Consider the following 18483-nt stretch of genomic DNA (forward strand, 5'->3'; position numbering starts at 1 on the left):
TGGTGCCAAGTTTCCTCCAGACGTGACACTTGGCATTCAGGCCAAAGAGTTGAATCTTGGTTTCATCAGACCAGAGAATTTTGTTTCTCATAGTCCAAGTCCTCTAGGTGCCTTTTGGAAAACTCCAAGCAGGCTGTCATGTGCCTTTTACTGAGGAATGGCTTCTGTCTGGCCACTTTACCATAAAGGCCTGATTGGTGGAGTGCTGCAGAGATGGTTGTCCTTCTGGAAGGTTCTCCCATCTCCGCACAGGAACTCTGTCAGAGGGACCATCGGGTTCTTGGTAACCTCCCTGACCAAGGCCCCTCTCCCGATTGCTCAGTTTGGTCGGGCGGCCAGCTCAGCTCTAGGAAGAGTCTTGGTAGTTCCAAACTTCTTCCATTTAAGAATGGAGGCCACTGTGTTCTTGGGGACCTTCAATGGGGCATACATCTTTTGGTACCCTTCCCCAGATCTGTGCCTCAACACAATCCTGTCTTTGAGCTCTACAGACAATTCCTTTGTCCTCATAGCTTGGTTATTGCTCTGACATGCATAGTCAACTATAGGACCTTATATAGAAAGGTGTGTGCCATTCCAAATCATGTCCAATCAATTCAATTTACCAAAGGCGGACTCCAATCAAGGTGTATAAACATCAAGGATGATCGATGGAAACAGGATGCACCAGAGCTCAATTTCCAAGTCTCATAGCAAAAGGTCTGAATACTTATGTAAATAAGGTGTTTGTTTTTTTATATACATTTGCCAACATTACTAAAAACCTGTTTTCACTTTGTCATTATGGGATATTGTGTGTATTTTTTAAGAATAAGGCTGAAATGTAACAAAATATGGAAAAAGTCAAGGGGTCTGAATACTTTACGAAAGCACTATATAAAAGTAAAGAAACAGCTAACTGTTTAGGAGTGGTCATTTGTGCTTTGGCAAAAATTGCTCTCAATTTAAATCAGTGGTATTCAAACTTTATCAGCGCAGAGCCCATTTTTTGGGCCAGAATTTCTACCAACCCCACCCACTCAAACAAATAGTGTAATCAGTCCACTTAAAACATTTGCATTAAAGCCTACTTAATTTTTCAATTTGCAATTCATTTTACTACATCAGGGATAGCACGTAGAGACATTTAGGATTTCCAGTCTTCTTCATTGTGTAGGTAAAATGTTATTTGAATTCAAAACAGCATTTGAAGGGAACAACCGATGAGCAGCAGGTGCTTCTCAAGGTTGCCGCTAATCTTCCAATCAGGGATGTGGGTTTCTGGTCTACCTGTATACAAATTATACCCCCATTGCATTTCCCTCGCGTCCCCACTAGGGGGCGACTTCAAATACCACTGATTTAAATAAAAAGGAAAGGCATGAGATTTTTTTTTTTTTATTAGATTTGAGGGTTTCAACAATTCACTTCAGGCAAAGAAAAGGATAGTTATTTAGTAATAATATTTAATGTTTTAGTTTACTGAAAGGAAAACACTGGGGGACAGGACCTAGGTAATGAACAATGTGTATGCGTGTTACGGGATAGGGCTTAACTGTGGCAAAGGGTTGGTAAAAGGGGGAGAGAAAAATCACATCGATATATATACTCGTCATCATCCCATTGTTTTACAAAGACAGTCCCCAAACTCATTCCCACCCACCCATAGAATAGCAACAATGATAAAATAAATGATACTTGGGAGTATATATATAAAAAAAAATGCAAATAAACAATATATAATAAAATATAATACGAATTGTACAGTATTCTCCGGTTGTTCCCATTGACCCTTTCCATTCCTGACACCTAAGTCCCATTAATGTTTTCCCACATATATATATATGATGGAATAGTTTACAGAAAAATGCTCTCTCATTCCATTCTGATCCATTTCAACCTATTCAGCTAGTCAGTTTTGCAAAATTTAACCGAACGTTTGAAAAGATACCTCCAGTTACACTAAGTGATTTGGTAAGTCAAGTTTCATAACAGAAGTGACTTAATTGACTTCCTTTTTCGGATAAATTGCTTCTTAGAATGACTGGCCTGTTTTACCGGCCAATTTTTAGCTTCAGGCCAAACATCTGTATGAAAAATAATCTCTACAGGGAACAAAGAAAGAAACACATAGTACAGAACGAGACAAAGACTATACTGTTTAACTGTGAATAATGACAGAAAACATAAAACATCAGTACTTTTGGTACTCCACTCTTACTAGTATGCATTCATAATCCCAGCGCAAACACAGCTAACAAAAACGATACTGTGGTTGAAAGCATTTTAGAAGAGGTGCTACTCAAACACACAGATCCAGAATACTCTCTCCCCTTTGGGGAAGCAAAGACCGGTGGATGGTGCTTTTGATGTGAGCCTTTAAAAGTTCTTACAAACATCTCTGCTATATTAAGGATTGTATGGGATGTAAGCCTGTTGTCCACATCTTTAAAAATTGCTAGTTCTTGCTTGCTTTTTAGTTTAAAAAAATCCTACACTAGAAAATAATTAGTGGCTGTATTCAGTCACCACTGTTGTTCTCCCAGGCTGGCCCTCCTGGCCCTCTTTTTCCGCTGTCTTCTCAACAACCTCTCTTGGGGGCAAGTTCACTTTCAAGGCCCAGTTTCCACTACCTAACAGAGGTTGACCCTGGCATGCGACGCTGTGCCTCTCCAGGAGAGATCCATTCCAGAAGCGGGAGCGGCATTTGGGACATGAGAACCGCCCTTGGGAAAGGTGAAGTCCACGATGAATGAGGGCTTTTCGTAACGTCCGAGAACGCTTTCCGCAGACCGAGCACTTCAGACGGGCTTGGTGGCCGTTATTTCTTGGAGGATGCCTCACAGAACGATGGAGCAAAAGTTTGGCCTGACTGGCGAATGTGGTGCTGGGGCAGTACTGGCATGGAAAACGTTTTATGGGAACTTCCATAGATGACAGCCCACTGACTTTAACCACACCTCCGCACCATTGTCTAACTCTATACCCTCCTCTCATCCTCAGGAGCTGGGCAAGCAGTTTCTTTTGCTTAAGCTTTTCATGCATTATTCCCTTTTTCCGCTTCATCACTTTGAGTCTCCTGCTCGTGGCCTTATTCAAGGCAACCCCTACTAGTTGCCCCCCTCTCATTATACTTTGATATTCAACCCTCCTTTTTTTCTCTCTTTTTCTCTTGCCACCAACCCATCCTTCTTGGGACTGGAACTGAAAAGGGCGGTGTTGACCTTGGGAGGATTGGTTTGGCATGAAGGAGCCTGACGGATAAGTTAAGGGGTGGCCCGATTCAAAAAGAGGGATGTACTGATCTGCTTGGGAAGGATGTTGGGTTCCACTAGCTGGTGGGTTTGCTGACCCGGTGCGGCCCAATCCATGCTGCGATTGCCTGTGCCTGGACAAGCTGTTAGAATAAGCAAAGGCCTTCCCGCATACCTCACAGCAGAAATTCTTTTCACCCCTTATTCCACCACCATGGACAGTTTGTTGATGGGCTGTCAGGTGGAACTGATGGTGGAAGGATTTCCAGCACGTTGTGCATGTAAAGAGCTTCTGAGTGGGCTGAGGGGGTTGAGTGGATGAGCTGGACCCCTGAGACTTATCTTGAGGGTACGGATAATAAGATTGAGAGTTTGCTTGATTTCCATCTAGATTATTGACCCCTCCATGGCCTTTAGCAATTTTTCCTCCTGGTGTACCATCCAATTCCACTTTTGTGTGTAATTTTCCATGTCTCACCAAGCTCTGAGCGTAAGCAAACTCTTTACCACATAGGTCACATTTGTAGTTCTTCTGCCCAGAATGCACAGTGGAATGTTTAGTAAGATGGAAGTACTCCCGGAACTCTTTCCCACAAACATCACACCGGTGTGGCTTTTCACCTGTGTGAACACGGTCATGCCGACGTAGGGTCTCACGTCTCCTGAATCCTTTACCACAAACTCCGCATGAATATGGCCGTTCTCCCTCTCCACGACTTCTTCTTTGTCGAACTATGATTCCATCAGGTCCTGGCTCTCTCTTCTGCCGAGGCTTGCGGGGCTTTTTCGGTTTAGCATTCATCATTTGCTGGCTTGGATGGGTTAAAGGGATGGTAGAGCCACTTCCTGATCTGTAGGTCTTGTCGATTTCTGATGTAGATGATGGACCACCTGGTGAGACTCCCATATTCCCAAAGCCAAGTCCTCCAAGCAAACCTCCAATGATGTCTCTTCGCTCCTCTCCTCGACTCTCGACAGTACTTATCTCGCAGGATGCAGCGGCAGCTGCGGCAATGGCAGACATGGCACTGCTAGTGACCTCATCCTCAGAGTCATCCAATAGAGATGAAAGAGGAAGATGAGGTTGCTGTTGATGGAGATGGTGTTGCTGTTGACTTTGAGGGTGTGGGTGTAAGGTAGGAGCCAGTGGTGCCTTTCTGAGTGTCTGGCTTGACATCCCACTGCCATGGGAGCTCTCTCCAGAATAACAAGATGGGTTAGCCTGCTGTCGTCGATAGTCATCGACGCTGTAGGATGGTTGGTATGATGGCCGGTTCTTTGAATAATCCGTGCCAAATTTGCTCGCGCCATCTCGTTGGTAATGACCTGTACCACTGCCTCCAGCATCCATTACAGTTTTGCTGCTACCCGCACTTGATGAGCTTTGATTTTCACCACTACCACTTGGTCTGGGCCGGGAATTCCTTCCAGGCTTACCACAGGTGCCAGACGCAGCATGGTTTAGCAAAGAGGTGCTCTCTCGGAAGCAGCGACCACAAGCAGGGCATCGGAAAGGCTTATCATCATGGATCTTCTCATGCCTGGTGAGGGACTCACGGCGGTTGAAAGACCGTTGACAGACACCACATGCAAATGGACGAGCCCCTGAATGGATAACACCATGCTGGAGGAGGTGCCCCCTTTTCTTGAATCCTTTTCCACATTCGGTGCAACAGAATGTTTTGTCTTCGCTTGAAGTGTCTGGCTTGGCATCTTCAGAAGTCAAACCATGACTACGGAGATGCCTGCGAAGGCTTGTAAGATGACTGAAAGTCTTCCCACATTCACCACAGTGGTAGATGGCTTCAGGGTCAGGTTGACAAGGCATGGAGGCCATGGGATTTAGATTTTCAGGTTTAGGTAGCTGTGAATCATTAGCTACCAGCACAGAGGCTGTGGATGAGGAAGGGGCTGAGGAGGAAGAGGAGACCGTTGAGGAGGACTGTTGTGTTGAAGAGAGGACTGATGAATGGTTACCACCAAGGCTGGTTATGGCTCCTCCTACAAGGCCTGGTTGAATGGTTGAATTTTGACTGTGTTCAGTGGAGCTGCTGTGGCAGTTACTACCACTGCTACTGCTGTGACTGGTGCCATCTGCTTTTCTCTGGGGAAGGTAGCCAGCCATAGCCTTCTTTCTCCTGCTACCACCACTTCCACCAGATCCACTGTCTCCTTTCCCTTCATCTTTTGAAAGTGATAAATGGAGTGGTAGAGGGAGGGGCATACCACTAGCCTCTTGTTGCATCAACGAAGCCAGCTGATTGGAGGAGAGAACTGGAATACCTTGGAAATCAAAGCCACCCAGAGACGACGGCTGAGGTGTTGGGTGAAGAGGATGGTGTGGGTGGGTATGGCTGTGAGAGTGAGATAAAGCATGGGGTGCCAATGGTTGCTGCTGCTGTTGAGGCTGGGGAGTGGAGTGACTATGACTGTGAGAGGAGTGAAGAGCTGGAGGTGGGGCAAGGGCTGAGCTCGAGTCACTAGCTCCTTGGCCCAAACCCAAGCCAAGATGATTATGACCCCCTTGTTGAACCAGAAACTGCTCCAGACTGCTGTTGGTCGGGACACCAGAAAGAAAGTACTGATTGGCGGCAAGCATGCAACTGAACTGCTGATGTAAGCTACGTGGATCAGGCTGCCCAACGAGTGGTTGCCCTAGGGAGGAAACTGCACTGCCAGGGTTGTTAGAGGCGGACGATGAGGCTGATGGGGAGGGCGAGGAGGAGGATGGTCCAGGTGAGGCTTGGGGAACAGAGAGGCCAGGGTGTAAGGGTGGCGGTGGGGGAGCAGATGTAACCACTCCTCCAATAACACCAGATCCTCCACTGCTACTACCCCCAAAGTCAAAACGTCCCATTCCAGAGTGCAGCTGCTCCTGGGCTAGTGCTGCTTCTGCAGGGTGAAACGGACGTAAGAATTGTGGGTATCCTGCAGCAGAGCTCCCACTAACACTACTGCTCATCTTGCTGGATTTCCGTGAACTGTGTGAGGATGAGGACTGGCTCTGGTGTGATATTGGTGGAGGTGGGGCACTCATTTTGGCAAATATAGATGAAGAATCAGCAAAAGCATTACTTCTAGACCCCTGAAGAGACCCCAGACCGAGCCCAGATAGAAGAGCCCCTGAGGACTCCCCCTGCTGTTGGTGCTGCTGCTGAAGCTGTTGCTGGTGCTGAAGTTGGACTTGCTGTTGGTGCTGGAACTGTCTTTCCAATCCAAGGCCTTTAAACTGGTGGGCTTGGTGTCCACTTAGCATATCTAGAATGTCCAAGGGGTACTTACTGAACTGGAACATCTCCCACTCACTGATGGGAGGTTGTTCCTGGGTCACTCGCCCTACTGTTGAAGCACAACAATATCGCACCAATAATAATCAATGCTCAATAGCCACAGCTACTGGAAGTAATGCTTCATGAACAACTCTAGAATGACTCGCTGCTACCAATGTCTATCCCTGATCCCCTCTTATACAGATTAATGCCTACTGCTTGCACGTTACAACCAAGAAGAGCAGGTAAAGGTCCGTTTAAATAATAAATTATTTTCCTAATTTGGAATACAATGTATAGAACACAAAGTATAAATAGTATGCAGTCTACGTAGTGTTTTTAGATTCCTTCTATAGTTGTAGTCTTTATTTTTCACTAAAGATGTGAAGCTGTCACCACCCAGCTGGGGAGTTGAAGGATGAACAGGTGTTCCACTTCGTTGTCTGCCCGTTGATGTCACGATCTCGAAGACTGGGGAAAAACAGAAACACGGATTAAGATAAATAGGCCGGGAGCTTGATAGCGCCTCACCCCCAGAGAATTTACCAAGCATAATTTCAAATTATGTTCAGCTCCCAGTGTTGACATACATGACCACTTATCGCTAGACAAAACTCTGGAGACCTTCATTTTCCAACTTAAGAATGATCAAAATGTAAACAAACATTTGTGCCTTCAAAAGATTGATTATTTACAATAACTGTTGCGTAGACCAAAACAGCCATCAACTCTGTTAAAGGTGCATTTGGTAATATAACCAACTGCAGGTATTAAAGGATTACAATCATTTACTTTATTGAAATACAAAAGGGCCTACATTTTCAGGTGATTATCAGACACTGATTTGAAAGAGAGCAAAAAACAGGACAACGGCCCCAGAGAACTAAAGTTGCTTGTCCGCAGGGTCCTTCCATTTGATTTCAACCACTTTTTGACCTCACCCCTTTTGATATAAAAAAAGCTTTCTATACATATTTGCCTATGGTGGAAGCAGGGGTCACATTCGATTTTAGAAATCAGCATTTCAGGGCTCTCGAGTGGCGCAGCTGTCTAAGGCACTGCATTGGAGTGCTAAGGCACCACTACAGCCTGGGGTTCAATCCCAGGCTATGAAACAGCCGGCCATGACGGGAGCCCCATAGGACCGTGCTCAATTGGCCCAGCGGCGTTCGGGTTAACAGAGGGTTTGGCCGGGGAGATTTCTGTGGCTCATCACATTATAGCGACTCCTTGTGGCGGGCCAGGCGACTTCGGTCATCAGTTGAACGTTGTCCCCTCCAACACATTGGTGCGGCTGGCTTCCGGGTTAAGCGAGCAGTGTGTTAAGAAGCAGCGCGGCTTGGCGGGACATCTTTCGGAGGACGCATGACTTGACCTTTGCCTCACCAGAGCCCATTGGGGAGATGCAGCGATGAGACAAAATCATAACTACCAATTGGATATCACGAAATCGGGGATAAAATTCCCAAGAAAATTGTATTATATACAGTACCAGTCAAAAGTTTGGACACCTACTCATTCAAGGGTTTCTCTTCATTTTTACTATGCCCTACGTTGTAGAATAATAGAGAAGACATTCAAACTATGAAATAACACATATCATGTAGTACCCCAAAAAAGTGTTAAACAAATCCAAATATTTTTTATATAATTCAGATTCTTCAAAGTAGCCACCTTGACAACTTTGCACACAATTTGGCATTCTCTTAACCAGCTTCATGGGGATGTCACCTGGAACGCATCTCAATTAACAGGTGTTAACAGTTAATCTGTGGAATTTCTTTCCTTCTTACTGCATTTGAGCCAATCAGTTGTGTTGTGACAAGGTAGGGGTGGTATACAGAAGATATGCCTATTTGGTAAAAGACCAAGTCCATATTATGGCAAGAACAGTTCAAATAAGCAAAGAGGAACAACATGAAGGTCAGTCAATGCAGAACACTTTCAAGAACTTTGAAAGTTTCTACATGTGCAGTTGCAAAAACCATCAAGCACTATGACGAAACTGGCTCTCATGAGGACCGCCACAAGAAAGGAAGACCCAGATTTAGCTCTGCTGCAGAAGATAAGTTCATTAGAGTTAACTGCACCACAGATTGCAGCCCAAAGAAACTCTTCAGAGTTGACGTAAGAGACTAGAGGTCGACCGATTATGATTTTTCAATGCCGATACCGATTATTGGAGGACCAAATAAAGCCGATACCGAAAATCGACCAATTTTTATATATATGTTCATTGTTCATTCAGTATTGTTGTAATTGTCATTATTGACAATACAACATATGACAATTACAACAATACTGAATGAACAATGAACACTTATTTTAACTTAATAGAATAAATAAATAAAATCTATTTAGTCTCAAATAATGAAACAAGCTCAATTTGGTTTAAATAATGCAAAAACAGTGTTGGAGAAGAAAGTAAAAGTGCAATATGTGCCATGTAAAAAATCTACCGTTTAAGTTCCTTGCTCAGAACATATGAAAGCTGGTGGTTCAATATTCCCAGTTAAGAAGTTTTAGGTTGTAGTTACTATAGGAATTATGACGCGTCAACTATTTCATATACCTTTGACTATTGAATGTTCTAATAGGCACTTTAGTATTGCCAGCCTAACCTCAGGAGTTGATAGCACTGTTTGACTTCAAGCCTAGGTTTCAAGCATTGCTAAGAGCTGCTGGCAAACGCAGGAAAGTTTGAATGAATGCTTACGAGCCTGCTGCTGCCTTCCACCGCTCAGTCAGACTGCTCAATCAAATATCAAATCACAGGCTTAATTATAATATAATAAACACAGAAATACGAGCCTTTGGTCATTAACATGTTCAAATCCGGAAACTATAAGTTCGAAAAAAACTAAACCTTTATTCTTTCAGTGAAATACGGAACCGTTCCGTATTTTATCGAACGGGTGGCAACCCCTAAATATTGATGTTACATTGCGCAACCTTCAATGTTGTCATAATTATGTAAAATTCTGGCAAATTAGTTCGCAACAAGCCAGGCAGTCCAAACTGTTGCATATACCCTGACTGCGTGCAATGAACGACAATTTCCCTAGTTAATACGGCCTGTTAACATGAATTTCTTTAAACTAAATATGCAGGTTTAAAAATATATACTTCTGTGTATTGATTTTAAGAAAGGTACTGATGTTTATGGTTAGGTACATTCGTGCAACGATTGTGCTTTTTTCGCGAGTGTTCTTTTGTTAAGTAGTCCCCCGTTTGGTGAAGTAGGCTGTGATTCGATGATAACTTAATAGGCACCGCATTGATTATATGCAACGCAGGACAAGCTAGTTAACCTAGTAATATCATCAACCATTTGCAGTTAACTAGTGACTAAGTGAAGATTGATTGTTTTCTTACAAGATAAGTTTAATGCCAGCTAGCAACTTACCTGGCTCCTTGAAGGACTCAACAGGTGGTCAGCCTGACACGCAGTTTCCTCGTAGAATGCAATGTAATCGGCCATAATTGGCATCCAAAAATGCAGATTACCGATTGTTATGAAATCGGCCTAAATTAAAGCAGGCCTTCATGGTTGAATTGCAGCAAAGAAACCACTACTAAAGAACACCAATAAGACGAAGAGACTTGCTTGGGCCAAGAAACAAGCAAGGGACATTAGCCTAAAGGAAATCTGTCCTTTGGTCTGATGAGTCCAAATTAGAGATTTATGGTTCCAACCGCCGTGTCAGCATTCTGCAGCAATACGCCATCCCACCTGGTTTGCGCTTTGTGGGACTATGATTTGTTTTTCAACAGGACAATGACACAAAACACACCTCCAGGCTGTGTAAGGCCTATTTGACCAAGGAGGGTGATTGAGTGCTGCATTAGATGACCTAGCATCCACAATCACCCGACCTCAACCCAACTGAGATGGTTTGGAATGAGTTGGATCGCAGAGTGAAGGAAAAGTAGCAAACAAGTGCTCAGCATGTGGGAACTCCTCATAATTCCTCATGAAGCTGGTTGAGAGAATGCCAAGAGTGTGCAAACCTGTCAAGGCAAAGGGTGGCTATCTAAAATATATTGATTCGTTTGACTTTTCTGGATACTACATGATTCCATGTGTTATTTCATAGTTTTGATGTCTTCACTATTATTCTACAATGTAGAAAATAGTAAAAAAAGCCCTGAATGAGTAGATGTCACCAAACTTTTGACTGGTTATATATATATATATATATATACACAGACAGACAATATGCATTTAAACCCATTTCACCTGCATTTTATATTTAAAAGTCATCAAAAGTGATCAGGGGCATGCAACTATAGTTTTACTTCACACAAAATAAATGAATGGTACCCATTAGATTGCAACTCTATTTGGCTTGCATCATGTCAAAGACATCAGAATAGGCTAGAGCCCAATTGCACCCTTTGACTCATTTGTCAAAGGAAAACTCAGCTGGGTCGTTCCATACAATTTCAACCACTTTCCGACTGCACCCCTTTTGTGTTTAACAAAATCTTTCATACATGTTTGCCATTGGTGGAAATGGCCAGAACGTGACTTTTTGGACCCTTTTTTGACAAACCATTCAGGAGATAGAGGTGCTCAAAGTTGACCCATTTTGCATACCCCACCCTACCACGAGACATCCATGTCATCATCACTGAAAAATATAAACGATTGAGTTCAATATCATTTGAAATCTTACAAAACAGGGTTGTCAAACTATTCTGATTCATTAAAAAAAATAATGGATTAAAAAAAGACATTAAGTTATCATTTATACTGAAAAATATAAACGCAACTTGCAACAATTTCAGCGATTTTACTTAGTAACAGTAAATATGTCAACTGAAATAAATTCATTAGGCCCTAATCTATGGATTTCACAAGGACACAGCCATAGGTGGGCATAGGCCCACCCACTGGGGAGCCAGGCCCAACCAATCAGAACGAATTCCCCACAAAGAGGCTTTATTACAGACAGAAATAGCTGTCCGGGTGGCTGGTCTCAGACAATTTATTTGTATATAACCTTAATTTAACTAGGCAAGTCAGTTAAGAATACATTCTTATTTACCATGACGCCTACACCGGCCAAACCTGGACAACTCTGGGCCAATTGTGCACCGCCCTGTGGGACTCCCAATCACGGCCGGTTGTGATACAGCCTGGATTCGAACCAGGGTGCTGTAGTGACGCCTCCAACACTGAGATGCAGTGTCTTAGATCGCTGCGTTACTCAGGAGCCAAGGGTAAAAAAGACGGATGTGGAGGTCATGGGCTGGTGTATTTACACGTGGTCAGGCTGTTTAATCGGCTTCTTGATATGCCACACCTTTCAAATCACAACAGCATGATCATTACACAGGTGCACCTTGTGTTGGGGACAATAAAAGCACATTAAAATGGGCAGTTGTCACAACACAATGCCTCAATGGGGCGTGCAACTGGCATGTCGACTGCTGGAATGTCCACCAGAGCTGTTGACAAAGAATTTTATGTTTATTTCTCTACCATAAGCCGCCTCCGCCGTTTTAGAGAATTTGTCAGTACATTCAACCAGCCTCACAACCACAGACCATGTGTAACCACGCCAGTCCAGGACCACCACATCCGGCTTCTTCATATGTGGGATTGTATGAGATCAGCCACACGGACAGTTGATTTAACTGTGGGTTTGCACAACCAAAGAATTTCTGTGCAAACTGTCAGAAACTGTCTCAGGGAAGCTCATCTGCGTGCTCATCGTCCTCACCAGGGTCTTGACCTGACTGCAGTTCTGACTCGTAACCAACTTCAGTGGGCAAATGCTCACCTTAAACAGCCACTAGCATGCTGGAGAAGTGTACTCCTCATGGATGAATGGCGGTTTCAACTGCACCATGCAGATAGAAAACATGTATGCATCGTGTTCGCGTCGTGGGCAAGCGGTTTGCTTATGTCAACATTGTGAACAGAGTGCCCCATGGTGGCGGTGGGTTTATGGTACAGGCAGGCATAAGCTACGGGCAACAAACACAGCTGCAATTTATCGGTGGCAATTTGAATTCACAGAGATACCGTGACGAGATTGAGGCCCATTGTCGTGTCATTCATTCGCCGCCATCACCTCATGTTTCGGCATGATAATGCACCGCAAGGATCTGTACACAATTCCTGGAACTGAAAATATCCCAGTTCATCTATGGTCTGCATATTCACCAGACATGTCACCCATTGAGCATGTTCGGGATGCTCTGGGTCGACGTGTACGACAGTGTGTTCCAGTTCCCGCCAATATCCAGCAACTTCGCACAGACATTGAAGAGGTTTGGAACAACATTCCACAGGCCAAAATCAACAGCCTGATCAACTCTATGCAAAGGAGATGCCGCGCTGCATGAGGCAAATGGTGGCCACACCAGATACTGACTGATTTTCTGATACAAGCCCCAATTTTTTTTATTTAAGGTATCTTGACCAACAGAAGCATATCTATATTCCCAGTCATATGAAATCTATAGATTAGGGCCTAATAAATATATTTCAATTGACTGACTTCCTTATGAGCTGTAACTCAGTAAAACCTTTGAAATTGTTGTGTGTTGCGTTTATATTTCTGTTCAGTGTATTTTGCAGATATGAAAAAGATTCACCAATAGTTGTTGATGTGCATAACTAGGCGAGAGAGCCTACCTTTTCTTTGTTGTTTGATCAATAGAACTGTGAAGTACCCAACTGTAAGAGGACACCCCTGGTATTTATGTTTGCAGAAATCCATTCAGGTGTATTTTGTGACTTTTGGCAAATGCGTTCTAATGATCTAAAGTCACGCTGTTGTTACTGCCTGTAAACACACAGGCCTGTGTGTCAAATGGCTTATTTGCACACAGGCCTACTGTAGCTCGGATCGGCTATGGCGCAATGGTCTCCTGGACAAGACAGATGTTTTTATTAGGTTTTATTTACTGCAGTGTCTTAATTGTGCAAACACACAGCTGCTTTCCCACGTTATATTGCTATAGATTTTTCACAAATGCTTGACTATACGTCATTCCCAAACACCCGTAGAATTTATGAAAACGTGAAAATGACCTTAAGTGCTCAGTTGTCAGAATATATATATATATTTTTTAAGTTGTCAAATTCCTCCTGGGGGTGTATAGGAAAAGATGTTTACTAAGATTATGTTGCTAAACACTGTCAGTTCCACATGTACTACCATTAATGTACCTCAACTCCACCATGCAAAGTTTGCATTTCCTTCTCAAAGTATTACCATACTCTTAACAAAGAGCAATTTCTCAAGCAAGAATTTTACCAGGACTGTCTGGGAGTGAAGAAAAAACTGAAAACTAATTATTGGCAGTGTTTTGGAACTTTTATTGGTCTATTAACTCATTTACCGCCTGGTAATGTCCCCAGGGAGGCCAAAACGCCATCCTAACACAACAGGCAGAGATTTCAGGCAGTCGTTTTAAACAGCTCTTACACTAAAAGGGCATTATCAACTCCAATTGGCAACAGATTTGCATGTGAATAAACAGTTACGCGCATTTACCCTTCAGTGGTGTTTACATCAAACGGACTTGTTGCATAGGAAAATCTGTGCTTACTGCCCCCCCCCAAAAAATTAACATACAGAATAAAAATCTAGATCAATGTGTTTCTGTTGCATTTTCAACTCTACCGATAGCTGTCACAAAAACAGTTGCGTTAAAATAGCAAATGTGCCTTGGCACCTGCACTCTAGCCCAGGGTTTCCCAAACTCGGTCCTGGGGCCACAACTGGATGCATTATCAAACGGCAGTCAACCATCAGTCATGTCACCAGAATAAGACCCTCGATATTTATTGGAAGGCAGCGTCAAACTCATAGCGTGCACTTTCACCACCCCGCGAAGTTCATCATAACTTACTTCATCTGTAGCCTGCATGGTTTCACAAGTCGTATTGAGAGGACCACACACCATATCGCCAAGTTTGCTTTGGTAATTAAATCAGCATTTGTGTATTAAAGGCATTTCCACCGCCATTTATCCGAGACAAACATCCCACCATGTCAAATGAACAAAACACCTATCTGTATTTATAATATTGTACCGAAACGTCCTGTTTTCATCACAAAAGTCCTTTTTATATTTATTAAACATGGTTATTTTCACAATATTATTCCAACCTCAGTGTGGAAATATAAACACACATTTGACTGCAACCATTTGAAAGTTTAAATTTAAACTATTTTCATTTATTTCTTCTTATCAGTAAAAGCATGACAGCAACCATGCAAGACAGTATGCTGCGTCTCAACCGATCGCAGGCACAACAAATACCTCAGACGTAAAATAGGGTATACGCTAAAATGTGAAAACTGAGTTCACGTGTTTAGATAATTGACGTTAAAGAGCCCCAAAGAAACGCTTCCCCCCTAAAAAATCATACAAACAGGGTTGTTAAAAAGATTTGAAATGATAAACTCAACAGTTTTTTTGTGAGGAAGACATGGATGTCTCATTGTAGGGTGGGGTTTGAAAAATGGGTCAAATTTGAGCACCTCTATCTCCTGAATGTTTTGGCATTCAGGTCAAAAAGATAACTTTCTGACCACTTCTACCATGGGCAAACATTGAAGGTTTCGTTCAAATCAAAAGGGATCCAGACAAAAAGTGATTGAAATCATATGGAACCGTCCAGCTATTAGGTCAGCCAATCATACGTTCCTCATGCACCACAGGTTTGCTTTGAGAAGAAGTGAATTTAAAGTGTGCAGTTAATTATGTGCAAGAGAACTCACACTAAGCCAGTGTTTCAATTCTGGTCCTTGGGGCCCACAGAGGGGACACATCTTTGTTCTAGCCCATCACTAATTCAATTAACCACCAAGTCCTTGATTAGCCTAGTTGAGCTAAGGACAAAACCAACTATAAATATAGTCGGGGGAAACACTAGTATGGTCAAAATAATCTTTCACCTCCTTTAACTTTTTCCAGGTGACTTTCCTGACTTGGTTAGAGACATGGGTAATTGGAGGAATGCCACAGGTACCTACCCACCTCACATAGAATATTCATAGGCTACATTTCAATATGGTAACACCAGCAGCATATTTAGCAGGATGCAATGTTTTGGAACGGTGAGATAGAAATGTGCAACGTTGAACCTACATGAAATAAGGAATCACATCAGCTCTATTCTTGGGTTTCAATCTGCAATGTTCAAGAACATTTTGCAACTGAACATGGCCCTGGGCTACACCTAACCTTCAGTGGTTTAAAGTAAATCTCACAGGAACCCCAGGGTAAAACTTATGCTAGAGTACAACAATGAATTAATTGTGTCCTTCCCCATAACAATAGACACAAAAACAGTGCACTGTCTTGTGGGTAATTTTCAATTACTGTATATTTCTTATAGGGCAATAAGATCACCCAACCTATTGCTACCAAACAAGTTAGGTATTATAATAGCCAAGAAAATGCAATGATGAAACATATAACCTAACAGAAGTTGGTACAACTTATAATAACCAAACAAGTAGCCTACTCCATAGATTATTTGTATTGTCATATGAAACTTTAAAAACAAATGTAGGCCATTTACTCCAAATAAAGTCTAAAATATTAATGTTGTTCTCATGGAATAACATACAGGCCTAGGCTAGGCCTATATCATAGGTGTTACCAGTGTTACCAGTAACGTTATGTATGGGTCGGGTTTTCTGTTCTCGATCGTTTACTCTTTTTCGGGAGGGCACTTTGATAGAATGCACAAATTGCAGATGTAGGCTATACACTAAAGCCTCAAAGGCAAATTAAATTAAATACATGTAGCTAGTTATGAAATTCTCTACGATGAACTTTAAAGTCTGAAGTAACAAGAAGGCAATCAAATAGGCCTAAACAGAATGCAGCCTTGGCCTAGGTCAAATCAACGTTTATTGGTCGCGTACACAGACTTGCAGGTGTTATAGCAGGTGCAGCGAAATGCTTATGTTACTAGCTCCAACATTGCAGGAGAATGTCCCGCAAATGCAACCCAACTAAAAACCTAACAAAAAGTAGATACATTAGCGAGAATCCAGAATATAAATACGTGACATAATTGTGCAAAGTTTAGCAAAACAAAGTGAAAGGCATGCACAGCATTTCATTTTATGATAACATACTGTGCATCATTATGCATAGCAAATTGACAAAACTAAGGATCGCTAACACTGCCATGTCTAGACCTGTAACGTTACCTGATATGTGCTAATTGCTTACTGTTGAGATATTATCAAACATAACAGAATGTGTTTTCACACATTTTTAGGTCAATACAATCCTTTGTAAATTATCAGTGACGTTCCCAGTATTCCCTAATAATTCCTGTTGGTCTGTGAAGACCTTGCTTGCCCCACTACAACGTTGTAACGTAGCTACCATTCTAACAATATATTTTAAAACATCTTACCAACAGGTTTGGTGGGATCTATATGGGCTGGAGACTGGTGTATCGCTTTCTTCTTGATCGAAGATCAAAAAGGGGGAACAGGTAGAAACGAATGGCTCTACTTCCATTGATCTTCAGGTAGGCAGCCAACTAGACTAACTTGTGGAAAAAAACACAAAATTGCAGGTGGTGGCAAAAATAAAAAAAATGTGCAGTTCGTCATTCGCCAGCTAACGTTAGCAGGCTAACGTTACCTTGTTTTTTTTTTTTATATAGGCGGCTGCCTACAGTTTTCAACCAAAGTAACAAGAAAAAGTTATTTGGATTTGAATAAAGGAGTCTTTCAATCATGTCGTTGTTAGCTAGCTAGCTAATAAATTAGACTCTCGTATGAACGCCTGGTTGCATAGGTAGCCAACCTAGCTAAGCTAACCTAGCCACAAAGATAATATCTAGGTTGATAGCTGTCGTTTTAGCTAACATATCTAGCATGCAAATCCCCTGCCAAAATGGTTAAAGAAAAAAAAATATCATAAAAAGGGCGCGGGAAATGCCGTGATAACTACAACGGCCTCCTTTTTTTTTATGTCAGATAGCCATTTTTCTTCATCCAGGGAAAAATATTTTCAAAGGCCTGCCTCTCCATCGGCCCAGGAGGGCTATTTTCGACTCGTTGTTAACAAAAACTATTTCCGCTGGGTTGGCCTGCTAATTCAGATATGTCTCTTATTTGAAGCAGATGCTTGAATCGTTAACTCTTCCAAATGAGCCCTTTCTGGAGTTTTTGTCGTATTTTCATTATTTTTCTTCGCTCAAATATTTTCCGCCCCGTGTCAATTTTATGTGTCCCCGTCTAGGGGCTACGGCTGCTAATGTTCTTCTCCTTAAAATGGTAGCTTCCGGTTTGTATTCTATTTCCGGGTAGTGTCACAGGTTAAGAAGTCCGACCAGCTGTATCTGGTTGTGCGTGTGCGTGTTTAACCCAACCAATCTATGTATGGCCATTGCATGGCATTGACAAATACATAATTAAATGCATTTATTTAGTTGAATTATGCATTAGAAAACAGAAACGTTATTATATTCAAATACATTTTTAGTCTAGGAAATAGAGTAAATACATTTTTTAAAGGAAATATTGCCAGATTAGTTACCATGTGTGCTCATACTGACATCATTCATACTGAATCCACAAGGGTGACAAAGGGGGAAAAAAGAACAAATTACTTCATGTTTTGGTGTAAGAAAGGTTGAGAGAACAATATCAAAGTGGCTCACATATTACTAGACACTTAACAGATGTGCATCACATATGTGAGGTAAAGCAATTATAAATAATTAGTTCAGAGCATTTGGCCCAGAGAGTTTTATATTCCTGGAATTTTAAGTAAACGAGTACAGTGTAATTATAGGGCCATTTTCAGAATTTACATCCAGTTTGAATACTTTAAAGGTACAATCCATTTTTCATCCAAATGGCAGCCCTGCCACTTGATTTGCTATAGCGCTAAGGGATGGGGCTGGATAAATGAAACCACTGTCAAGTTCAAGGAGATATGGATGCAAGCTTTTACAGTCCATGAAATCGACATATTTT

The 18483-nt window shown here is 42.3% G+C and overlaps 1 protein-coding gene across 1 annotated transcript; it reads right to left on the reverse strand.

The window, feature by feature from the left end:
• Nucleotides 1-1423: 1423 nt before the first annotated feature.
• On the reverse strand, nt 1424-17799 carry LOC129831288 (uncharacterized). Its single transcript, XM_055894544.1, has 2 exons — nt 16908-17799; nt 1424-6973 (listed from the first exon to the last, which is right to left on the reverse strand). The coding sequence occupies exon 2, from the start codon at nt 6526-6528 to the stop codon at nt 2488-2490; it is 4041 nt and encodes a 1346-aa protein (XP_055750519.1). The 5' UTR covers nt 6529-6973; nt 16908-17799; the 3' UTR covers nt 1424-2487.
• Nucleotides 17800-18483: the final 684 nt, after the last annotated feature.

The sequence above is a fragment of the Salvelinus fontinalis genome, chromosome 32 (assembly GCF_029448725.1).
Source record: "Salvelinus fontinalis isolate EN_2023a chromosome 32, ASM2944872v1, whole genome shotgun sequence".
Classification (NCBI taxonomy): domain Eukaryota; kingdom Metazoa; phylum Chordata; class Actinopteri; order Salmoniformes; family Salmonidae; genus Salvelinus; species Salvelinus fontinalis.